The sequence below is a fragment of the Agelaius phoeniceus genome, chromosome 19 (assembly GCF_051311805.1).
Source record: "Agelaius phoeniceus isolate bAgePho1 chromosome 19, bAgePho1.hap1, whole genome shotgun sequence".
Lineage (NCBI taxonomy): Eukaryota > Metazoa > Chordata > Aves > Passeriformes > Icteridae > Agelaius > Agelaius phoeniceus.
Window position 1 is genome coordinate 10,061,615 of NC_135283.1, and position 25,543 is coordinate 10,087,157.

At 42.4% G+C, this 25,543-nt stretch overlaps 2 protein-coding genes across 3 annotated transcripts in view; one reads left to right on the forward strand and one right to left on the reverse strand.

Annotated features, from left to right (window-relative positions):
* PITPNC1 (phosphatidylinositol transfer protein cytoplasmic 1) overlaps positions 1–9,807 on the reverse strand; it is a 74,884-nt gene extending 65,077 nt beyond the window's left edge. The window contains exon 1 of the mRNA XM_077188459.1: positions 9,659–9,807. Coding sequence (XP_077044574.1) covers positions 9,659–9,733 — 75 coding nt within the window. The 5' untranslated portion in view covers positions 9,734–9,807. The remainder of the gene's footprint in view (positions 1–9,658) is intronic.
* Positions 9,808–15,489: 5,682 nt separating this feature from the next.
* Positions 15,490–24,228, forward strand: PSMD12 (proteasome 26S subunit, non-ATPase 12). 2 transcript variants are annotated; one of them, XM_054644921.2, is made up of 11 exons: positions 15,490–15,694; positions 17,630–17,689; positions 17,895–18,023; positions 19,087–19,194; positions 20,125–20,229; positions 20,669–20,818; positions 20,995–21,129; positions 21,673–21,785; positions 22,143–22,317; positions 22,826–22,903; positions 23,780–24,228. In XM_054644921.2, exons 1-11 carry the CDS (start codon positions 15,587–15,589, stop codon positions 23,987–23,989), a joined length of 1,371 nt encoding a protein of 456 aa, XP_054500896.1. In that variant the 5' UTR covers positions 15,490–15,586; the 3' UTR covers positions 23,990–24,228. The 2 variants fall into 2 exon arrangements, with proteins under 2 accessions (XP_054500896.1, XP_054500897.1); XM_054644922.2 differs by lacking the exon at positions 23,780–24,228 and having other exon boundaries at positions 22,771–22,904.
* The last annotated feature ends 1,315 nt before the right edge of the window (positions 24,229–25,543 follow it).

The following is a 25,543-nucleotide window of genomic DNA, read 5'->3' on the forward strand; positions in this document are numbered from 1 at the left end:
AACTTGGTGCTGTCTTTAGCTTCATTCTGGGAGAAAGGGCCATGGCAACTGCAGGAAGCCAGGGGCTCACCCCGAGCTGAGTGCTCAAGGGGGAGCTGAATTATCAATTGTTCCAGTCTGCTGGGCAGCTCCTGGTGCCCTGCAAAGCCCAGGCCAGGCAGGAGCTGCAGCTTTTTGCCAGCTGGCCCAGGCCTGCTGGGGCTGGAGAGGCTTCCTCACTTCCCAGGGATGGAGGGCTCAAAGGGGGGAAGGAGAGGAAATCAAAGGCTCTGGAAAACCAGGACTGAACGTTGAGAGCAAAGAGGGACTGAGATGTCTGTGCTGTGAGGACAACAAGAGTTTCACTTCATGTTGGCTCACAGGCATTTTAGAGTTTTGACACAAATCTGGGGCCTTCATCTAAGCAGGTGATAATGTTATTTAGGTTAGGCAAGAGTAATAAAGATTTAGAGACATCAGCTTGGCTCTTTCTTGTTCAGAACAACAAGATTTGAGAAATTTATATTTGAGAAATATATGTTTGAGAAATTTATATTTTCTTTTTTGAGATTTGAGAAATTTATATTTTCTTTTGGCTTACAGCCATTGGTAAAAGACCATTTTTGATCAGACTGATAAAAATCTGTAATGGATCTCTTGAGGTCGATGGAATTATTTCAGATTTACACCATGCAATTAAAATGGAATTTAAATTCTCAACATTTCTTTTCTAAAAATATGCTGTGTTTTATCACACAAATTTGGTGAAATCTTGGTCTCTCTGACATCAGTGACAGCACTCATTGGTATTACTGTGGTCTAATTTCCACTGAGTGTTTTTCTGTTCACACAGAGTGAAGCAAGATAAAAACTGTCCCACTGAAGGAAGCTTTAAATCAATTTTATATCAAGTCTATGGGATAAAAGAAGCAGGTAGTCTATAGCTACTCTAATAGCACATTAAATACACACAAGATTACAGTCTTATTTAAGACTGTAATCATGTGTGTATTTAATGTGCTTCATTTTGCTCATTGCAAGTCATTGTACAATTAATTTATTAAATGAAAATATTACCTTGAGGTCAGCTAATTTGCACTTTTGAAGAAAACCTGACAAAATCAGAGAAGTAGCTGATAAATTTGTCAAGCATCTTTCAGAAGATAGGATTATACATACTCAGACCAGTGTTCAAGTGAGACTATTTAAAAACATCTATGTATGACCAGGAGAGAGGCAAGCTTGGCCTGGGTAAGAACTTCAATAGAATTATCATTGTCTTTACCTTCCTGATAAAGACAATTTTTTAATTCATGGCAGACTTCTGTATTTTGGGAAGCTTTCAAGCAAGATGGTGCCACTAGCACAAAAGGTTATTTTAATAACTTTTATATAAAATGAGAGTAGAAACCTGAAAATATACTCAAAAATTAGTTGTATTTGTCATCAGTGGTTGATTGTTAATCAAGCACTTGAGCAACAGTGTGTGTCACACTGGAGTGTCATTAGCACACAATTATTTTGTCATGCATTGTAATAATATTTTTACAGAAAAAAACCTGAACACAGTCATTAATTGCTCAACACATTAAACCTAAGATGACATTAAATGTGATGAAATGGAAAATAGGGCATTCTCAGCATGCTCACAGAAAACAATTCCCACAGAGTCTAAGTGTTCCTAAATCACTTGGGCAAGACTAATCTTAGAAAAGACACGTAAAAACGCCTAAATTAGGACCATGATTTTTCTGGAGAGCATATGAAGAAGTCTTTTACTAAATCCACAAACATTCATGTCCTGTGACTCACATGACTCCTGGTGCTTTAAATTAAGTGTGTGTGCAAGTTATGGATGTGCTGGAGCTCGGAGGGTGCACAGCAAATCCGGCTTTGGAACTGCAAAAGTACAAAACCAATAGAACCCAAGACTGCTGCAGCATTTTCTAACCACAAACAAGAAAAAGATGGAAGATGCATATTTTTTTTCCCCAATAAGAGCCATTAAGATGTCATTCCTACAATTTAGCACCCTGCATTGTACTTTAGAAAATTAAAAATAGCTTTTTGATACATATCCAAGGATTTAAAATTGGCTGATCACTTATAACCAAAATTGGAAAGAAATGATGAACTTAGAAGGGAATAAACAAGACTAAGCCTAGACTAAAAGCATTATATATAAACACAGGAGAAGTTCAAGTCTGGTTTCTTCCACCTACAGAGTGTAAATCCATCTGTTAATCCAACCTGAAATCTAAATTACCTTTTCTTCACTCCTTTTTGAACACAGTCAATAACTGGGGAGCACCTTTCTCCTTGCTTTTTAGATGCCTGCAGACACTGGCAATTACACTGAAATACATGCACAACATCCCTACAGAGAGTTCTTCAGGCTGCACTGGAGGGCTCTCACAGCAAATTTGCATGAAATGTCATTATTTGCTTTATTTTGGTAGAAAGTCTCACTAAATCTATTTCTGATCATGATAGATGATCTATGTACCAATGAAGATAAAGATAAATATAAGGAAAATTATAACTCAGTGAAAAAAAATTAAATTCCAAGTAAGTTTTGCATTAAAAAGGATACAAGGGATTATTCCTTACCCTCAATGACTGAGAATATTCAAGGGTTTGCATGTGTGTTACCCATCCTCAGAGTATATCATGGTTGGTTGTGTGTTGGGTTGGACAGCCAAAATGCAAAGCCTGAGTGGATTTTACATCCACAACTGACTTGCTTCTATAAGAACAGCCTGGGGAACACATTTGTCAGCTCACAGTCACACAGAAGAATTTAGTGAATGAATCATTGTTATAAACTATGGATTTTCCATTATCTGACTGGGCAGCCTTTTGTACCCAAGAACATGAACTCTGACAGGTTTTAACATGCAAATGCCTATCAGACTCACATGAATACTCATGAAGGGAAATATAATTTGTAACCTTTCCTAATTAGTACAAAAATCTTTGTCTTCCTCTAAAGGGCTTTACAGACTTTCAGAACTAATAATCATCTGAATTTTTAATAATATATGCAGTCAAGAACATGAAAATTTGTATAGTTATATTATTTCTATATAGTTATATTAGTTATATAGTATATACTAGATATTATAGATAAAAATTATATTATATATTAGTTATTAGTTATTAGTTATTATTATAGTTATATATTGTATTATTTCTATATTAAAAGTATGAAGAATGAAGAAATCAAACAGACTGGACTATTGGAAAAGGTATTTGATATATCAGAGCTATCAAACTTCAAGACACCAATATTGACATCTACATTCATTATTAGGTACATAAACAGAAGTTGTCAGAATTTCAAAAGTGCTGATCATTCAACATTAACATCAACACAACAACTTCATGTTCTCAGCAAGACAAAGTCCACCCCAAAATAAAAAAAAACAGAAAACTCCAAGTTTTAAAAGGCAGTATTGACATTCTGTGTTTTCCTCTCCCTGTTCTTTTGTTTCCAAACCTACATTCTGCTTCAAAAACAAACACAGCTCATGGAGTTCTTGATAGCATCAAAGTTCTGTAGAGTGTTTTAGCTACAAAATGTCCTAAAAGACCAACAGGCTGCATTTTCTTTTATGGGAAATGCAAAACTGGCCCTGTACTTTGCTAGCAAAGCCCTCAAATCAAATGTGTGGTATTTTTCACTATATATATATATATATATACACCTTGGAGAAAACAAGTGTTGACAAGGAAAGACAGAACAAGAGAGCTAGAGAGATGGATGTCAAAGTCTGGTGTTCCTTGGGTAATATCTAATCTTTTCCACAGAAATAATTTTTTAATGATTTACACTGAAGTCTGCAGAACAAAGTTTGTCTTGTTTCTTTCACAGAGTTATACTGAAATGTGCAAACAGGAGTAAGGGGGAAAAGTGCATATTTTTGGATTTCTATTTGCAGTTTGCAGTGGAGATCAGTGAAGGTTTGACATCTGCTCTGCATTGCTGTACTTTTACAGCTGACCACAACTAACGTAAGAGGGCCGAACCAAAGCAAGGTGTTTATTTTCCCCATGCTAAAAACCAGCCCTCACTTTCATCTGTTCCTTCTTGCAACTAGACCATGGTCCAAAAGAAAATGGAGTAAGAATTCTTCCTTGGTGCCAAGAGTTAACTTCTGGTGCTTTCCCTCCTTTATCTGTTCCAATGATTCTTCCCAGGCCATAAGATTTAAGGTGAATTTAAGGTCACACTGTGTGCAGCACAGGCCTTGTGAGGAGAGTAGACATGACCCACCAAAACCACATCCAACCCCTCTGCTGATAAGAGACATACACAAGGAACTCTCTTAAAGGGTAAAAATATGCTCAGAATGGTGTAAAGAGGTTTTCTAGCTCAATAATTAACTCTGAATTGTCCTCAGACAGACGTGTCAGGGCCTCCACTGTATTAACTGCAAAAGGCAGGTGAGGCTGCTGATGTTCTCAGAAGGCATCTCCTGGCAGAATGATTAACTACAGCAAAAGGTCCCCTATGTTTAACAACAATTCAGTATATTGTAAAGGAATTGGTGTGAGATGCATGAGAGCTGTTGATAGCTTAAATTACAATAGCACAATAAGCCTCTGTTTTTGCTGGGCAACCTCAGCTCAAAAATGCCAGATAAACATTTTCTACAGAGGTCATGGACATGACACGGTCCAAGTATAATTTCATTTACAAGTAATTAAAATAAATGAAATTTGATAAGATGACTTCAGCTTAAGTTTGTTTATAGTCCTCTTGCTTGTGGCCAACATATTGCTTTTACAAGTGTTCCATACATTTATATATTCCTGAAAATATGTTCTGTGGCTATAGTTGGGAAATGAAGAAAATGGACAAAGTTGACCATTATTTAATCCATCTGTTTGCAGGATAAGTAGATGTAGTTTGTTCTGCAGCAGATCACTGTACTTAAAAAAATATTTTACACTTTCTACCCAACTAAAGGCTTTGCTGTACTACATACATATAGCTATGTCCAAATATTGTAACACCTGCTGACTCTCAGGGCATAACAACCCTTTCTCAAATGCTTTCAATGAGCTTTAAATCTGTCTGAACAAAACATGTTATAACATGTACCCTTTGTGCACAAAATGGGAGACTATGAAATCTTCTAAAGAAGAAGTGTACACCAGACTCAGAGGATACAAATGCTGTTTACACAGATGTTGTTGAAATAATTTTATGTAAATAATCCACACTGGGAGAATTCGTTATGTTTGAAGCAAGAACTAAACAATGGATATTTTTATAAAGCAGCAAGGATAACACCTCTAAAACCAGAATTTGTTAATGCTGAAAGGACTTTTTGTTGAAAAACCATGATCTGCATTTACAGACGTTTTGCAGGTCTCTGCTTGTTTGTATTCATGACAATACAGCTGTTCCTCCACACCTCATGCAGGCAGTGCTCCCCACAGATTCAACTTGACTTTTATTTAAAACACAGAGTGGGAGTGATTCCACCAGCCTCAGCAGAGATAATCTTGGTTGAAAGAAAGAACAAAGGAAAGAAAAACCTGTCAGGACTTTAGGTACTGGCCATGCACAGACAGTTCAAAACTAACAGAAACCTTAATGGTCATCCCTGTTTCCAAGGAAAAAACCCTATGACTCCTTTAGTTAGTAGTTTATTTGATATTCAGCTTTCAAATTTACACAACCCAGCTTCACATCACTCATAGCATTTTACAGCAGTAACAACTCAATTTTCAACAGGATCCAGCAAAAATGTCTTTCCATCTATTTCCCTAAAGAATAATCACTTTCCTCACAAATCAAGAATTTCACTGTACTTTGTCTCTTGCAGAAGAGTTCAGTACCACCCTAACCTATCACATTTGGGTTACATTTTCAGATATGGATATCTCTAAAGCACAAACCCACGTAATCCTTCCCCTGAAAAATTGTGGAATTCTGATTGCAATGAGCTCCAAGCCTGAGAATTTTTTAGCATCTCTGCTCTTTTCAATTGCTTGGTGTTCTTTTCACTTCCTTGGGAATGTGTTTTTTTTACTGATGATATTTAAAACCCACAATGCAGCCTATTATAATATTCTCTCATATGATGTAACAAGCTATTTGTAAGAATGAACTAATACATGAAAATGCAAGGGGAAAAATAACCAAGCAGCAGGCTTATTTATTAATTGCAGCTGGAATGAAGACTGATAACATATCCTGTGGAATTGCTGGAAGAGATTTTACTCTCTTTATGTACTAATGCAAGGAAAGGGCTTTTTCTAATTTAAAAGGTCTCAATGTTAACAAATGGATTCAATTTGCCAAAAGTACCATAAATGAGGTAGAGTGACTTCTCATTGGCAATCACATTGGTTTTGTCAACCAACAGTCCCATCCTGACCTTATTTGCAAAGTTCTTACAGCAGATATTATTTTGCTTAGCAGTCAACACAGTGCATCCTTTCTCAAAATATTTTAAAGCTGATCAGGCAGCTTGTGACTATGCACACGTAACAGACCTAAACAGCTGTCAAAAATTCAATTTACTGAGGCAGCTCAGCTTTGAATAAGAACTGTAGTGTGGTGCCACTGCACCTCAGCAAGAACTCTTGGAACAACCCATCTTTCCTGGTGCTCATGGACAAGAAACAAATATTCCTCTCCAGCTCCTGTATCCTGGCTCAAAATACACCACAACAGTTCAGTCTGTAGCAAACAGCATTTCCTAGGAGATGTTTTCTTTGCAAGAAAGCATTTGGCTTCCAAGCAGACAGGTAGATAAACAAACCTCCTATAAATATTTGGGTATCTTATCTAATAAGGGCATCAAGGAAAGAACGCCTCAGGAACAGGATCTGCAGTAGCTAATGAAGGAATTTCCTATCCACAACAGTGCCAGAAACTCTTGAAACCTGGAGACAGTGCTGCTGTTCCACTGACATCTCTCAGTTTTTAACTCTTCTCTAGAGATAAATTTAGGTGGTGATAGTCAGCCAGAGCAGCACCAACTCCTCCACTGCTGCCTGCACAGGTATTTACAGGCGAGGTCACGACTTCAGTTACTTGCCTGGACATTACACAACACTTTACTGCACATATTTTCACATTACACACAAAATCTGACTACAGAAGGTTGGATACAGGTGCTTGGCTGACAGAGCTAACACTTCATCTTCCTGCCTGTGCCAGATTATTTTCACAGGAATGATATGGAGACCACTCTGGTGTTGGTGACAACACCACAAATTAAGGACATACTTCTTTCTCATTCATGTTGTGAGACTTCTGTGGATGGATAACTGGCAAGGCAGTGCTAAAAAAAGAAATCTGCTCAAGGAAGTGCTTTTGGATGTATGCATAAAGTGCACAGGCTGAAAGGCAGAACATCCAAACAACAGAAAAAACAGAGTTTATTAAGTCTACGTAAGAGAAATAGCATAAAAAGGAAAACCATGCTGTTGCCTAAGAAAGAACTGCATTTTTCCCACAACTGTTGAGACAGAACCTCAAAAATTCTTGGGTGCTTAACTGCCAGTGGTGTCCATGCAGGTCAGGTCCCCAAGTGCCACTGCATCCCGAGTGTGCAGGACATTGCAGCTCCTGTGGGATCTGCCTTTCCCTCTGAGCCCACTGAACTTCAGAGTGACTTGGCACCCTGCAGAAGGCAGTTTGGGCCTCTTTGAACCAAAATGCTCCTGCCTTTTGAAGGGTGAGCATTGCCCCATGATGTTCTCCTGACAACTGCACAATGCAGCACCTTGTTCTACGCTGATGGCAAAAAATCTCACTGTGTTGGTAGTTAATGTGCAACTGAGGGGAAAAATAAGATAACACCACCTTCCTGAGATTGCAAGAAATGTCACAAAGATGAACCACCATGAGAAATACAGTGTGGGACCTCTTGAGTGTGCAAATACTGTAAGAAAAATAAGGTATTTGCTAATTTTAAAGTTTTGTCCTGGTTCATTTTATAATGATTAAATCGATCCTAAACATTAGACATGTTCTAGGTTCCTCATTCAGGCATCTCAGCTACTGTGCTTGGATTCAATAATGGATGATTCAACATAAGAGAAACTACAAAATCGAGTGTCTTTACTAATTCTGTTAACATTCTAGAGAACAAATGACATCCACCATTGCCTTCTGCCTCGTCATGAATCAACCATTCCTGTTTTGGAAGATTTTTGAACTTTTCTGCATCTGGAAATCTTGTTTAACAATAATGTTTCAAAATAAATTAGATCTGCTCCCTTCTGATGATGTAATGAACTGTTATTAACTAAGTGTGGTAGTCTAAGGACATCAGGAACTGGCTTGGATAAAATGTTGTCTACATTAGAGTAATGCAATAAACAAAGAAAATTATGTATTAAAAGAAAAATGCCATCCAATATCACAGCATATGATATAACTTGGATGGAAACATGCTAGAATTAAACCTATGTCTATGTAACTTCATGTATATGGTGGTTTTAGCTCCTGCTCCCAGCAAAAGGAATTTCCTGAGCAGCCTGAAGTAAATATTTGGCAGTTCCAATTCTGACTTTTAGAGAACTGTTAATTTGCCAAATCTGAAGATACGGACAAAAAACCCATTGAGACGACTACTCTGTTCACACCCGCGAAGACTTCTGCACACATACTGGAAAAAATAAAACTGTGCGGCAAAACACTCGCCTGGATGGAGCCAAAGAACAAATGTGTACATTAATTAGCGGGTTAAGGAGCGAATTGGGGCGCTCCGCCCGGGACCCTCGGCTGGGACCCTCCGGCAGTGCCAGAGCGGGGCTGTGGCGGGGCCGTGGCACGGTCGGAGCGGGGCCGGAGCGGGGCCGGAGCGGGGCCGTGGCACGGTCGGAGCGGGGCCGGAGCGGGGCCGTGGCGGGGCCGTGGCACGGTCGGAGCGGGGCCGTGGCACGGTCAGAGCGGGGCAGTGGCGGGGCCGTGGCACGGTCGGAGAGGGGCCGGAGCGGGGCCGTGGCGGGGCCGGAGCGGGGCCGTGGCGGGGCCGGAGCTGGGCGCCCCCTGGCGGCGCCACCGCTGCCCGCGGGACCAGCGGAGCTTTGCGCGCAGCTCGGCGCAAACTGCGCGCTTAGAGAGGGCTCGCTGCCCCTCGCGATGCCAAATCCGCAGCAGAAATGGCCAAATAAGACAACACCGAGGTGTTTTTGTACTTGCAGAACGCGAAACCATAAAGCACCATCTCCTTTCCAAACGCCATCAGGCCTTTGGCACCCAATTGCACCCACAAACACTCCATGAACACCAGTAACTCCGGAGCACGTGTACTCCGTGCCGGTATTACTGTCTTAATTAAAACAGTGAGCAGGTGGGATGCCTGCAGATAAATAAAAACATAATGTTCCTAACACAGAGTTCAGAACACCGACAAAGAGCTGCTTGACTTTCAATGACTTCTTTAAATGACAAAAGTTTTACTAATAAATTATCACCTCTCTTCCCTACCTGTACTGGAGTTTCAGGCCATGTTCAGCTGTGAGGGTATTTTAAGTAAAGGTGAAATATGATTAGAATCTGGGTTTTGGACAAACGCTTTATCAGATAGAAATTTCAGCACAAAACATTCCCTTGCAAATATGCATGAAATTCCTCTTAAAAGTCTGGTTGGAAAATCTTTATAATCAATATTTTGATGACACAATGCTTTTGATACACTTAAGTTACCTTCGTTCCTGCAGGATTCCTATATTTTCCAATAAAAACATTCCTCTCTAACCAGTCATCTCCGACTAAGTTCATTACACGAAGAAAAAATATTCAGCAAAACAAATATAACCTCAATTCGCCTTGCAAGAGAAAAGGCTCGGCAAGGAGCAGCCTCTCCGGTACGAGCGCGGATCTTACCTCTTCAACTGTCAGAGGCATACAGATCCGGTACTCCTTCATGAGCATATTCCTGCTGCTCAGTGCGGACCGGCGAACTGGGAGAAAAGTGGTGATTTCTGCACAGAGATCACGACGGAAACCAAACACGGGGGGAAAGAATTAAGCCTCTTTTCTCTGTGCGCGCTTGACAATGTGTCCACAAGACAGTAATGCAACCATCCAGGAAGGCTGACCCAGCAAGAAGAGAAACCACCACAACCGCTTCTTTCTCCCAGTTCTTCCTCCTTCACACTGCGATCATGGGAATCTCACAGACGCTCGCACCGAGATACGCTACAAAGTCTCAAACCCCCACCGCTCTCGCCCCAGCCGAAGACATCCGTCGGAAGTGCATGGAAACGCCGAGCTCTCTCGCGGCTGTGTCAAGACATGCCTGGGGCGGCGAAAAGAACAAACGAGCCGAAAATGTGGCTTTCGCCCCCGCCGTCAGCACGTCGGGCGGCAGGAGAGATGCGATGCTGATTCCCAAGACAAAGGCTTTTTATAACGTCGCCTTCCCCGGCTGCCAAACGCGGCTCCCACCTCCCCGCCGCAACGCGGCTGCGGCCGCCGCGGCTCCCGCTGGGCTCGGGGGAGGGCACGGGGGGGCAGCGCGGCGCTCAGGCGGGCGGGCGGCCGCGGGTTCCCCGGCGCAGCCGCGGCCGGGGGTGCTCCCGGGCGGGCGCGGAGCGGCTGCAGCGGCGGCGGCCCCGGCGGGGCTCGGCTGACATCAGCGGGGCGGCAGGAAGGAGGGAGGGGGCCGGCGGGGGGGCAGCGGCCGCCGCCGCTCGGGCGGCTTCAACGGGGCCGGGCCGCGGGGCTCCGGGCAGCGCCCGCAGGCGCCTCCCGGCACGGGGACACCGGCAGCGCTGAGCACCAAGAATTCGCGATTTCAGTTAATTGTGCCGTGAAGACTTCTCGGGTTTTGGAAGTTTATTCACTACGCGTGACAAGGCACCTTGCAGAGCATTTACACCCCGGTGCAGGAGCGGCGAGCCCGTGAGCCTCGGGTACAAAAGGAAAGGAAAGGACAGCGTGGGCTCGGTGTGGACATACACAGGATGTGGAGGCCTCACCCATTTCCCTTCTGGTCAAGCCTCCGCTATCAGCCAGCACATTTTGCAGCACAAATAAACCCTTTTTTTCATATAGTTTTTTTACTTACAAATGACACACAGAAAGTTCAGTGAAAAAACGCCTCCCTCCTAGCTAAACTATAAAGCCAGAACCGTTTTAGGAGCTCTCCCCCCCTCCTTTAATGAGGAATTTGTTAGTGAAATAGTTTTTTTAATATGCTTGGGGGTTGTGTTTTTCTGTGAGAAATTTACCCATCATTAAGTTACAACTTGAAATGCACAGGAACCCAATTCTGAAAGTACCTGGGAACCCCGAACTGTTATACAACCTTAGCATTTCATGTTGAGAATGCTCATCCTGCTGTTTCTCCTGTTCTCCCAGTGGCTATAAAGCCACTCACTGGATTGCAGAGAAGCACTGTAAGAGCAAAGCACAAGACACTGCACAGATAATGGTAAAATATACATCTGCACTTACATACCAGTTATCTGCACAAAATAAAAGAGATGAAATACTTTTAAAGAGGAATTTAGGTCTACAATGAAATGTGTGTTTCATAACATGAAAGAGCAAAAGCCCCTCAGAATTTCATTGGTTCTGGATGTACATTTCAGAGCTGTGGGTATAATTCTCAGCCCAGAGGACACAGTGCCATCTCCTGGAGCCAGCAATGTCTGTTTGCCAGCCCCTTGCAATAATGGCACAATATTTCACATCCCTGCCTTCCCGGGGAAGTGCAAACACCTACACAAAGAAATAAAAAATCGGAGAGCTCTATTAACAGTCTGGATTTTCAACTGAGGTATGAACAATGTGTTTAATGAGACTTCTGTCTCAAATCTGACACAGCCATTTATAAATATGGAAACTGTGGCTGTAATTCATAATATTGGTACTGCTTGTTCCTGGAATTCCAAGCAAAATAGCAAAACCAAGGCAATACCTTGTGATATCTCACTGCAGGAAGGACATTGAGATGCTGGAGCATGTCCAGACAAGGGAATGGAGCTGGGGAAGCCTGGAGCACCAGGGGTGGCTGAGGGAGCTGGAGCCTGGAGAAAAGAGGCTCAGGAGGAACCTTCTGGCTCTCCACAACTCCCTGGCAGAAGGGGCCAGTTGGGGGGTGGGGGATTCAAGCTCTTCTCCCAGGGAACAAGTGAGGAGAGGAAATGGCCTCAAGCAATGCCAGGGGATGTTTAGATTGGATATTGGAAAAATTTCTTCACAGGGTTGTGAAGCATTGGAACAGGCTGTCTAGGGAGGTGGTGGAGTCACCATCCCCAGAAGTGTCCAAAAAAGTTGTTTGGATCTGGCACCTGGGGACACAGTTTAGTGATGAACATAGTGGTGGTGCTGGGCTGACAAGTTGGACTTGATCTTAAAAGTCTTTTCATCCATGGTGGTTCTGTGATTCTGTGGTATTACCCACAGATGAGAGGCAATCCTAATTCAGATCTAAAGCATTCTTCAGTTTTAAGTGCTTTTTTAGTGGTTTCTTCCACTGAGAACAATATTTCTGGTTTCTGCTGAAACACATTGTAAAAGAACCTGAACTTGGCATGGGGCCTTGATGCTACCCAGCTATAGGCAAGGACACTGCTTTCAATAAAACCAGGAGAAAGACTCGAACTAGTTTATCACCTATCACATGATTTCAGCATAAAGCAAACCTTACAGCCCTGTGTACATTCACAAAGATTGCAGACAGCAGCGTGTCAAATGCAGAATGTGCTCAAAATGGAAACCAAGACTAATTCCAATACCTGCAGCAAAACATTCTTCAGTCTTGGGGCAAGCAGTGACCCCAAGGATATCCCTTACAACTCCCTGCTGGGAGTGCCCTGACTCTTTCCAAAGCACACTCCCCAAATGCTTCCCAGGGGACATGCTGAGACACAAAACTTCCAGCTCCCACAAGCCAGGAGTGCCTGCCAAGCATTCCTGCCTCAGTTTTAGGTTTTGATTCCCATGAATTGGCAGAAATTTTTAGTCTTACCTCTGCAACGTGCTCTCAATGCTCTGTTGTGAAAATGAGACATTTTTCAGTCATTGTTCATTTCTGACCTGGGGGGAAAAAGCCCATATGTTAAATTCTGCTGAGTATGAACTCCAGATGGACTTGTGTCAGCAAAGTGTCACTTCAGAGTAAGAGACAGCTAGAGCCAAGCTGTTTGGGTGTTTCACTAAGGACTTTTGAATAAGAATTTCGTTTCTTTTTTAGCCACTCAGGGATTCTGTATTGGAGGCAACAGCTGCCTCCTCCTTTCCTAGCATACCCATGCAGGTAAAAAAACCCAGCAATTGCAAAAGGCATTTATTTCCTTCTTCTTTCACTCACTTGTCTGCACCAAATTACTGTGTATAGGACTATGTTCAATTAGATTAGCATGTGACTTTTAACCTCCCTGGAAGCCATCACTCCCAATCCATCACCTGTTAAAATATACTAATATTACCATGAGCTAAAAGAATGAGATTGTAAAAATAAAAGCTCTGTAAAAATTTGTAAATGGCCAGAGTTAGGGAAGAACAACTAATACACTCTGTGTGATACATGCATGTATTTTCAGTACCTTAGTCAACTGAAATTAAGTAAAAATGATTAAGGATAATGGATAAATTCTGTTGGCAGAGTTTTCAAATCAAGTTTGTGTTCAAACAGAAAGTGATTCAAAGCTCATGATCTGTGCTGTGCTAATTGGAAGGCATGCATCAGACACAGTTGCAAATATACAGTATTGGAGCTCTGTATTCTCTTAATTGAATTACTCTGAATTTACATCAGTGCATCAGATGTAGGAACTCAGTCTTAATTCTGTCAACAAAAGATTTAAACCAGTTATCTCAAATACCCCTTTGCCACGTTAACATGTTGGTCTGTGAACAGTATGATCTGAAAGCAACACAGCATGAAATGTAATTTTGTGGTAACTTCTTCTTTCTGGAAATCCTAAATACCACCCAAATACCAAATACCAAATACCATTCCAACCAGTGGTTGGAACTAGGTGATCCTAAAGTCCCTTCCAACCTAAACCATTCTGTGATTCTGATTCAGGGTGTTCCTTAAGTATTTGAGGTGTTTGCTTGCACACAAAAGGGAGTTTTTCTGGTTTTCCCCAGAGAATGAAACTTCTGTAGTGTATGAAATTGTGCTGAGAGATGATGGCAACCTGCACGCAAGGTGTTGCACCAACATCTCACAACTTTTCAAACACATTGATGATACAACACTGCCTAGATCAGGATCCTTGTGCCCTTAAACCCATGGTGTGTCCTACCTTTCCTCCACCTCTCCAGCAAGGCTAGATCATTAAAAGACTTAAGGCTGGAATGAGATGCAGTGAAATCCAAAAGGTGAAATCAGCACAGAGTGCTCCACTGTGGCCACACCTGAGGTGTGTCCACATGATCTGTCCCCAAATGTGGGAGAACACAAACCCACCATCCTCCTGCCTCACCACCCCCAGCTCCGAGCAACACCGTGCCCGTGGGAGCTGTGTCCCCTCGTGGCCGTGCTGAGGGGCACACTGCGGGCCGTGACTGCACTCCAGGAGATGTCACTGGGGATGTCACTGGAGATGTCACTGCCACATGTGGCACCAACTCATAGCTGCCCTTTGTGGGTCCCGGGAGTCCCCCGCCAGGCTGGGGCTCAGAGGTGCGGATTGAGGGGCAGATCCATTCATAGGGGAACATTGCAGTCCGGGTCTCCTGAGAGGGGCGGATTGAAGGGCAGATCCATTCAGAGGGGAACATCGCGGTCCAGGTCCCCTGAGAGGGGCGGATTGAGGGACAGATCCATTCATAGGGGAACATCGCGGTCCGGGTCCCCTGAGAGGGCGGATTGAGGGGGGAACCCCACAGAGAAGCAGGTATGGGATCCACCTTCTGAGCAGATCCCCTCAGTTTTGATCGTGGTCCCGGTCTCCTCAGAAAGGCTGTGGGTGGGGCGGGTCCCCCTCAGAGAAGTGGGTTCAGTGGTACATCTGAGGAGGGGGTTGAGGGGCAGATGCCCTCAGAAGGCTGGGTTGAGGGGCAGATGCCCTCAGAGTAGCGGGTTGAAGGGCAGATGCCCTCAGAAGGCTGCTTTGAGGGGCAGATGTCCTCAGAGGAGAAGGTTGAGGGGCAGATGCCCTCAGAGTAGCGGGCTGAGGGGCAGATGCCCTCAGAGGAGAAGGTTGAGGGGCAGATCCCCTCAGAGTAGCGGGTTGAGGGGCAGGCGCCCTCAGAGTAGCGGGTTGAAGGGCAGATCCCCTCAGAGGAGACGGCTGAGGGGCAGATCCCCTCAGAGGAGAAGGTTGAAGGGCAGATCCCCTCAGAGGAGAAGGTTGAAGGGCAGATCCCCTCAGAGGGGCGGGTTGAGGGGTAGATCCCCTCAGAGGAGAGGCTTGAAGGGCAGATGCCCTCAGAGGAGAGAGTTGAGGGTCACATCGGGTTGATCGCGGCCCGCTCCCCTCGGAGGGGCCATGGGCGGTGGGGTCCCCTCAGAGGTGGCACCTCCCCCCTGCGGGTCCTGAGGCGGCCGGGGGTGCCCACGGCAGTGCCTGCTTGCCGCGGCGCGGGGCCCTTCGGCGGGCCTGCCCCCGGCGCGCCTGCGCGCGGGCCCGGCCGGTTCCGGTGAGCGCTGAGGCGGCGGAACGGGCGGACATGGCGGACGGCGGCGCGGAGCGGGCCGATGGCCGCATCGTCAAAATGGAGGTGGATTACAGCGCGACCGTGGACCAGAGGTTGCCCGAGTGCGAGCGGCTGGCGCAGGTGAGGCGGGAGAGAAGCTTGGCGGGGCGGACGGGCTGAGTCATGGCGCGCTAGGCCGCGCGTGGAGGCGGCGCGGAGCGAGCCGCGGCCGCATCTTGCCCCACGATGCGGGTCCCGTCGCGGCTTCTCCGTGCCGTGCTGAGGAGGGGAAGGAGTGAACGGCTCCGCCGTTTCAGGGCTGTGTGGAAGGGTGAGCAGGAGGGAAGTTGGTGGCCGAACACTGAAGGTGCTCTCCAAGGCAATGGTCACGGCCCCAACGCTGCCAGAGCTTATGGGATGTTTGGACAGCACTCTCAGATACATGGATTCTCTGGGATGTCCTGTGCAGAACCAAGGCCAAGAGAGGGACTCGATGATCCTTTGGGTTCCGTCCAACTCAGCCTCTTCGTGATTTTGAGACAGGACGAGGTTTCGGGGCGCAGCCTCGCGGGTGAGGAGACCAGAGGGCCCCACTCCACCGCAAGGGCCGTGGTTCTTCCCCGGAATTGCTTGTTCACCCCGGGGCTCTGTGCGCCAGAGCTGCCTTGCTGTAACAGGTCCCGGGTCAGGTTGGACAAGCAGCGCTGGGCATCCCTAAACTTGGTTACTTGCGAGCCCCGGGGAGCTGGAATGGAGGCACAGAGCCAGGACGGGCTCTGGGGCCGTCTCTGCCTCCTTGGGCTCAGTAAACAACGCTGTGAGCACGCCCTGGGTGACCGCAGGCTGTGTTCCACGGGCTTCATAGTGATGCAGCATCGGTGTTCTCTAGAAAAGTTTTGTGGCCTGGAGATTCTTGTGCAGCTCAGATCTCAGAAAAGACAGAACCATAGAATCCAGAACCCCACTGCCGTGGGCAGGGACACCTTCCACTGGTCCAGATGGACCTTGAACACTTCCCTGGGTGAGGCAGCCGCAGGTTCCCTGTTGTTGCTGTCGTTTGTTGGCCCAGTAGGATGGCATCCGACACTTGACACGCTGCAAATGCTCTGATTGATGCACGTGTCTCATTGTGAAAGACACACAGCTTGTACAGTTCTGAAGGCAATAGCCTTAAGATAAATAAATGACATCTTAGATTATTTTAAGATTATTATATGGAGAGCAGGCACAGGGATTTCATCTCACAGGCACAGCTCTGCAAAGGAATGGACACCATGGCCATGTTTCATTGTGCAAAACATATCAACTGTGGCAGTAAGAGCACCTCCTTGACAAACCATTGTATGTAGTGTAAAATATTTCAGCTGGGATGGTTTAGAAACAACTTTCATTTTCTTTGGTTTGTTACTAATTTTCTAACCATTTTTTGTTTCTAGTTTCTAAGCTTTTTTTGCAGCCCCACCCTTGCCATGGGCTGTTACAAACTCACCCATATTAACTTTTTTTTTAAACTAGATTTTTGCTAGAATTTGTGACTTAGGACTAAAAGTACATTGTAGTACTCCTCCAAACAAAGGCAAATACAGTTCTCAAAACTTCTCCAAAACCAGAACTATTAGAATTCCATGCTTAGCCTGTAAAGCTTGTAATTAATGCTTTGTGTAATACACTGTAATTAAGATATGAATATGGGTGAAAGTAATAGGAGAAGATTTTTTTTTTTTTTGGCCAAGGTATTTAATTGCATATCTGATCTCACTGAAAACTCTGTTTTGGCCAGAGAAGAAATGAGTTTTCCATGCAGCTCAGTGAATGTGAGCTCACCAAACCTGTCTGAAACTTGCCAGGTTTCTCTCCTGAGGCAGACAACTTAGAGCATGTGTTGTGTGAAAATGAAACTGGTACCTGTCCACTTTTATCTCTGTGTAGAACTGTGTATTTAAAGTGAGTGCTATGCATGCATTTTCTAAGGGAAAAAATAGTGTACAGGCTGTCTTTATTTTTATTTATTTCCTCTCAGTTTAAACTGAATTATGTTCTGAACTCACTGAGATAATTGTTTGCCTGTCTTATTAGGAAGGAAGATTGCAAGAAGTCATTGAAAACCTTCTCTCCCTGGAAAAACAAACCCGCACGGTGAGTAGGGTACGGGGATGCTGGGATGTGTTCACACCTCACATTCCACTGGGTTCAAGTCAAGGGACTTGGGGTATCCTCGGAGTATCAGTCCTTCTTTTCTTTAAAAAGCAAATTAGTGAGAGCAGCCACCATGGTTTTCCCCTTTGTGCTGGAAGGCTGCAGTTGTTGATCCTGTCTCTAACACACTCTTGGTTTGTTCCAGGCTTCTGACATGGTCTCCACATCCCGAATCTTAGTTGCCATAGTGAAAATGTGTTACGAAGCTAAAGACTGGGATGCTCTTAATGAAAATATTATTCTTCTATCAAAGAGAAGAAGTCAGTTAAAACAGGTGAATTTAATTGTTTGAAACAAAAAGTGAAACTGTATTTTGGAGCTGTATTATGTCTCTGGTTTCCCCATGTGTGTAGGGATTTCTGTGTAAAGATGGTGGTTCATTTTTGCACTCTCCTCAGTGTGTATTGCAGACATATTCCTTATTCATGTCCAGATGTATATTAAACAGAGTTACTGCATTTTGTTGTGCTCATATGAAATGTGTGCTTTGCATGCTTGCTTTTGAAACTGGCATACTTTGCATAAAGCACTTGCATTTAAGGCAGTGTGAAGTTTATTGCACTCTGTGTGTTCAGTTTGGACAACAGGTAATTTTAATGGCATCATTGCTTTAGGAAGGAAAAGGTTACCTGTCATTCAGTGTGCAGGATCTTCACTAGTGTGTGTAAAAGTAGGAGTACAGTTTAGTTTGCACAGACTGTAGCTGAAGGCATGGATCATTCCAGCTGAATTTTGAGGAACTTCTTGAGGAAGACATTTCTAGAAGTTTAATTCTGGGGTTTTTTTAGAAGTAGGTATTTTAATAATAATTTTACCAGCTTTTCCAGCATTGTTACTGGAAGTGCACATTCCCATACCTGTGCTTGCTACTGAAGGAAGAAATCCTCCCTCTTCCTTCCTTTCCTGAGGAATCCACAGCTGTTGCAGGGAGAGAGGGTGGAGCACACAGTTAAGAGAAGGTCCAGGTCTCTCCAGCCATGCAGGTCTTAGGGCAAGCAGTGAAGTTCTGCCAGTCTGTGTGAGTCCTGTGGATTTGGCAGAACAGGAGTTACTTTTTAGGACAGAATTGCATGGCATGGATTATTTTCAAGATTGGAAAAAATGAGATTAAAAAAATGACAAAACAGCATCATGCTTGCTTTGTAGCATCAGTCTGTGGTATCATTGTACACATCTTGATGAATCCAAGAGAGGAGATGGGTCTTGTGTGCTGTTCACTGAAATGAGTCTCTTCAGTGTGATGTGAAACTATTTATGACTTACTCTGAGTGTTACAGCTTGACTTCATTAGACAAATCTGAAAGCACAGATGTTTTTCCCCTCTGTTTTCATACCAGGCAGTTGCTAAAATGGTCCAGCAGTGCTGCACTTACGTTGAAGAAATCACAGACTTACCGGTCAAACTGCGCTTAATCGACACGTTGAGGATGGTCACAGAAGGAAAAGTAAGGCTTTGTTTTAAGACTCAGTGTCTAAAAGGTAGAATAAACATTTGCCTTCTTTAAAAATGTAGTTTCTTAGTATTATTTTTTAATCTTGTGCAAGTAATATTAATTTTTAAATTACCCTGAGAAGCCAAGTAGTTTATTTCCTTCCAAAAGACTGCAGATATTTTCCATATTTAAATCATATGCTGAAACACTGGTCATGTTCCTATGATGTAGGTACCTGGTTGTGTTATTAATTTATATAGTTAGTAATACATTTCAAAATCCTAAAATGCCATTTCCTTTTCACTTTTTAAAATGTTATGTATTTGAATTTGTTAGGGAAACGGGCAGGTTTAATTTAATTTCTCCTGTACTTAGCAAGGTGTTACATATAGTTATGATAACCAGAAGGTGATACCAAGTGAGTTACTTATATTGCGTTCCTTATGCTTTAAGAAAAGAAAGAATTCTGAATTAGGCAAATTTGTGTCAATTTTATGAGTTCTGTCTGTTAGTCTAAATGGTTAATGATCAAGTCTTGTTGATTAATGGCTGGTTAGGAGTAGGTGAAATAATTCAAAGGGTAGTGCTTAGTACACATTAACCATTAAAGTCTAACTTCCCAGATCTTTTGATATTTTCTAGCACACAAAACATGCAATACTATATTCACAGTGCATATCCCTTGTGTTTGCTGAAACAATGATGGGTCAGTGTAGACATTAATTTTTAGATTAATTTGGGCCAAAAAAGTTCGTGTGTCAGTTATGCATTGTATTTCATCAGTGTATATTGTGGACAGTGCCAGTGTAGTGATGGATACACAACAAATAAAGTGATTGTATGATGACAGCATCAGGTGCATTTCCCAGTGGGGCTGCAGTCTCAGAGCTTGCCCTCCTCTTTAGAGAATTCCAGTGTTTGAACTCCTCCTTGTGCCCTCAGATATACGTGGAAATTGAACGCGCTCGCCTGACAAAGACACTTGCAACCATAAAGGAGCAGAACGGGGAGGTGAAAGAGGCTGCCTCCATTCTGCAGGAGCTGCAGGTAACACCTCAGAGCTCAGAATTGCACCAGCAATAGCAATTAATTCTGACTGTGTTCAGATTGTTAGAAACTGAATCAGGTATGCTTGCAGAAATGCCTGGAATGAGATGAACTGTTATTAGTGAAAGTGCAGTTCAGCTTTTAACTGCTTTTCTTAGTCTCATGGTTGGGTTACATAGAATATCTTCCACTTGGAAAGTGGATTTCAATTCTCTGCTTAGTGTATTGAGTTTAGTGTTGGTGGATTCTTTGGTGTAAATGGGGGCATTAATTAAAATGGAATAACCTTTATTCAATTTTCACTTGCTCTGTAGTAGCTTTTCTTCTGTGGTTTTGTTTTGGTGTGCTCCCCTCCAGACAGCCTCCCACTATTCTGGCACAGTTAAACCTTCACTTGATTTGGCTTTGACAATATTAAGTTGTTATAATTTCATTTCAGGTGGAAACCTACGGTTCAATGGAAAAGAAAGAACGTGTAGAATTTATCTTGGAGCAGATGAGACTCTGTCTAGCTGTAAAGGACTATATTCGGACTCAAATTATCAGCAAAAAAATTAATACAAAATTTTTTCAAGAAGAAAACACAGAAGTAAGTAATTGGAGGATTTCTCGCTTTTTTTCCCTCTCCCCACCCAGATTTTAATCTGACTTGCTTCTCTTCAGGTCCAACTGTACTTGTTTAAATCCTTTTGTTTTCTGGGGTTCAGCTGAATTTCATTTACATGCCATGGAGCTGTGTTAATTGACTTTTTGATACTGTTTCAGAAACTAAAGTTGAAATACTACAACTTAATGATCCAGCTGGATCAACATGAAGGCTCCTACCTCTCCATCTGTAAGCACTACAGAGCCATTTATGACACTCCCTGTATCCAGGCTGAAAGTGAAAAGTGGCAACAGGTAAAAAAACTTCCCCTACAAAATCACTGTATTTCCATGTGACAAATACCCATTTCTTACCCCATCAGTGTACAGAGGATGAAATAGCTCATCAGTCTGTTTTTATTTAAATGGTTGTATTAACAAATTGGTTAGTTGAAAACAGATGATAGAGTTGATTTCAAAAGAATGTTTCTAATCAATCTTTCATCTTCATTTTATTACCTTTGAGATTGACAATGTCTGAACTGTTTCATACAAGTGTGGAGATTACAAACAGCTGTGCAAGTGTGGTCTCATTGGTGCTGTTGTGTGTGCAGTACAGATGTCTTTCATGTTTGAAAAGGTTTTTTTCTTCATGTATTTATTTGAAATACTAGAATTTCGGTTAACCTGTGTCAATTGTATCACAGTTCATTTCTGAAAGATAACATCAGTTTCATCCTAATTTTTTAATACACTGAGCTTAAATTTTCTATATATTAAACTCTAAGCTCTGTATCAGTTTTTTCAGTTTCTCTGTTTAATTATGGGAAAAAACCCACACTCTTTGCTCTTGAACAGGCACTGAAGAGCGTTGTTCTTTATGTTATTCTTTCACCTTATGACAATGAACAGTCTGATTTGGTGCACAGAATTAGTAGTGACAAAAAGCTAGAAGAAATCCCCAAGTATAAGTAAGTATCCTTTCTAATAACCAATTCTTAGATTAAAAAGTGTCTCTCCCTAACAGTGCAAATAAATCTCTTTATGCTGAGTCTGGTGTAAGCAACTGAATTTAATGCTGCATTAGGAATACTGCAAAAATGTCATGGTTGTTCTATGTGAAAATAAATCTAACTAAATGTGTGTAAAAATAAATGTTCTTTCTCTTGTAAGAGAAAGATCTTTCTTAGAAATAGTCTGATTTTAGCTGCCCCTGTTCTTTATGGTAATAAGTGTAAAGCATTTAAAATGATGCCTTTGATCTATTTTAAGTATGAACCAGGCCTTACTAATACAGGATTGTAATCCAACTGTACTAAACCATTTAGAGACCTCCTAAAACTATTTACCACCATGGAGCTGATGAGGTGGAGTGCCCTAGTTGAAGAATATGGGAAGGAGTTGAGAGAAGGATCCCTTGACAGTCCTGCAACAGATGTTTTTGGCTGTACAGAGGAAGGTGAAAAGAGATGGAAAGATTTAAAGAACAGAGTTGTGGAACATGTAAGTATCAGTGTCTGTGACCATCAGCTGTTTACTCAATGCCTCAGCTAAAATTCCTTTCTGCTTGTTGTATTTTAATCACAAAGAAGACAAAAAGTAGCTAATAAAGCAGCAGGTGAGGTCTCTTTTCTGTTGCATTTCAAGATTTGATTTGCTTGCTTATCTTTATTGTGTGTTTATATTTGGAATAGTTGCCACCAAAAAGAGCATATTACACTGAAATGAGATTTAGCATTCATGTTTCAATAAAGCAGAAATCTGAAGGTCTTGCTTTGTATTAAATTCAGAATTGGTTGATTTCTTTTCTTAATAATTTATCATGTAGAGACTTTTATGCCTTCCACCAGCAAAAGAGCTGTTTGTTCACAATCCCTCATGTCCCCCATGCTGGACTGCCATTAGAGCACTACAGTTCCTAATCTCCTTTTAACATGGACTTTTATATTTTTGCAGCCTGCTTCAATTATTTTTTGCACATAACCCTCTACTCTGAACACTTTTATTCCAGAATATTAGAATAATGGCTAAGTATTATACCAGAATTACAATGAAGAGAATGGCACAACTCCTGGATCTGTCTGTTGATGTAAGTCTTGCTTTGCTTATCCTTCTTTCATAAGGGGGGTGTGTTTGTGGCAGAGATGTGATTAGTCAGCAGAGTAATGTTCTTCTTTGATTTCATTTTCTGCCTTTATGGGAGTTAGAAAACTATTCATTAAACCTCAAACTCAGTTTCATGATGCACATGCCCATGAGGCAAAAGCTGCTCTTAGAAGTTCATTGATGTTCAAGGCCTCGTGTAAATGCTGCAGCTTCTTGTCTGGTGTTTCAGTGGCAAGAGGTTCTTGTCAATGAGGGGTGAAAACCAGCTGGGGAGAGGATCCCTCACCTGTCCATGGCCCTGTTCATGGGTGCTGGCACTTTGGGAACATGGGGTGGAGGGGTCTTCCTGCCACATCCCCCTTTGTGTTTTCAAGAGCTTTCCAAGCAGAATGACACTTCCTGGTATTTGGAGTGCAAATGAAAAGCTTTACCCTTTCCATGGAATCTGCTTTTTCCACAAACTCAGGAAAAACCCTTTTTGACAGTGGTCAGTAATTCACTGGGGTTTTCCCAAGCCTTGCTTGCCACATGACTTGTTCTGGTATCTGTGTAGCCAAGTACTCTAAAGTGTAAAAGTCTGTTGGGGTTGTATATTAAACTTTAATTTTATGAAAGATAATCAGATACAGGTCAATAGAAAACAAAAAGTTTTTTGTTTTTTTTAACACCTTGTGCTAGTACCTTGCATTGCCAGCATGTGTAATATTAAAGTATCCTGCATTTTTTAAGTACAAAATTGTTACAGCTGTACTTGTGTGTAAAGAAAATCTTGCTCCTGGTGCTTTCATGCTGTTTGGGAGGAATTCTGGTGGTTTGTAAAAATGCTGTTTTCTTGACTTAGTGCTGTTTGTCTTTGCAGGAATCGGAGGAGTTCTTGTCTAACCTAGTAGTTAATAAAACCATCTTTGCTAAAGTAGACAGGCTGGCAGGAATTATCAATTTCCAGAGGCCTAAGGACCCAAACAATATCCTCAATGACTGGTCTCACAAGCTCAACTCCCTCATGGCCCTAGTTAACAAAACCACACATCTCATTGCCAAAGAAGAGATGATCCATAACCTGCAGTAAGGTGCCTCAATAATCTCAGTGCTTTTAAAGAAGGCATTAAATCTTCATAATAGAGACTATTATTACAAGTGTGTATATGGTTTGTTTTCTCCCTGTCAAGCCTTCCTGGTCTAAAATTTAGAACATAATTCTGAAATTCCTGTTGACAATTAAGTTCCCTTGATTATTCATTCAGTTGTTAAATGTTTTTGCTACAATTGGTGAAAGAACAGAATAAAACTGTATTGCCTGTATAATAATAGTCTTGTGATTTCTTTTTTTCAATGTGAACCCTTATCTGTCTAACATAGAATTCTGTGGTTATTTCATTACAGGACTATTTTTGAGGCTGTGATTGACAGGATATACTGTAAATAATAAAATCCTAGGGTTTTACTAAGAGGTAACTTAAAATGATAATGTAAAGTTGTTCTGAGATACTCTTTGAACAAAATCATGTTTATGCTTAAGAATAATGCTATTTCTTATGATTTGGTGCTACAGTTAGAATTTATTGATAATTGTGAACTGCCAGAGCAATCAATACATGAGTAAGTACCTAAACCTTTGTCTGCTTGCTGCAAGTCACTAATTTTGCCTGCTTTGTTGTAAGGGCTACAATGGCAGTCAGTTATCTAAGCTGGTACTTGGAAGCTGCTGCTTCTCATCATGAATGTGTTAATTCTGAGCAGATCATGTTCTGTTATTTACTTTACCCTCCTTGTAATGGAGGGAAGCTGTGGACTTTTAGCCCTGGTTTGTTTTTTTTAAGGAAGTAAAATAGTAGAACAAGTAGTGTAGTAAGAATCAATGGAGCTTCTATTGAATTTGCTCTGGTTTAGAATGATTTTTCATGCTAGCCATAACCATTCAGTTCATAATTAATTAAGTAGAGACTACTATTGTAAATGATGTATTGAGACATACATAAATCCCATTTTCTTACAAGCACACTGAGCTTCATTCAGACTAATGCTCTTTCCATGTGAATACACAGAAATTGGGAGGCTCCAGACAGGGATTTTGAGTGAGGGAAGTCTGAAGGGACAGGAAAAGATCGAAGCTTGTAAACAGTGATTTGCATTTGAAATGCTGACTTTGGACATGGCTGATGGGAAGTTTGGGAGTGTAATTTGGAAGGCTCTTAACTTTCAAAGCCTTTCCAATCCAGCTCACTGCATTTGAACAACAAAAAGGCAGCTGAACTATCAGTAAGGGAAGGAAGAGGAGCAGGATTCAGAATGCACAGAATGTTTACCATCTAACTTCCTAAGCTGTATCATAATCCCAGCTGTACAAGTTGTTTAAAATTTTGTCATGACAATTTGTGAGCATGGGATGTTCTGGCCATTGGGAGGTTTCAGTAGCATGAGCAAAACTGGCTGCTGTCAGAACAATGGGCAAATACCTCAGAAAACAATACATCATCTGGAAACTGAGGCAAGAGCTAGCAGAGAGGGAAGCAGTGGGTCATCAGGGGAAGTGGGAACTTGCCTCTCCCTGTTCTTACCATAAACATTTTCCTTCCACTTGAAGTCTGGTCTGGAATTTTCAACCCCAAGCATGTAAACCTCT

What these genes read in the sequence shown, in the direction of transcription:
- PSMD12 (XM_054644921.2), top strand. Translation starts at nt 15,587, where the DNA reads ATGGCGGACGGCGGCGCGGAGCGGGCCGATGGCCGCATCGTCAAAATG. An exon ending in AGTGCGAGCGGCTGGCGCAG is followed by an intron (nt 15,695 to 17,629) that starts GTGAGGCGGGAG and finishes CTGTCTTATTAG; the next exon opens with GAAGGAAGATTGCAAGAAGT. An exon ending in GAAGAAGTCAGTTAAAACAG is followed by an intron (nt 18,024 to 19,086) that starts GTGAATTTAATT and finishes TTTTCATACCAG; the next exon opens with GCAGTTGCTAAAATGGTCCA.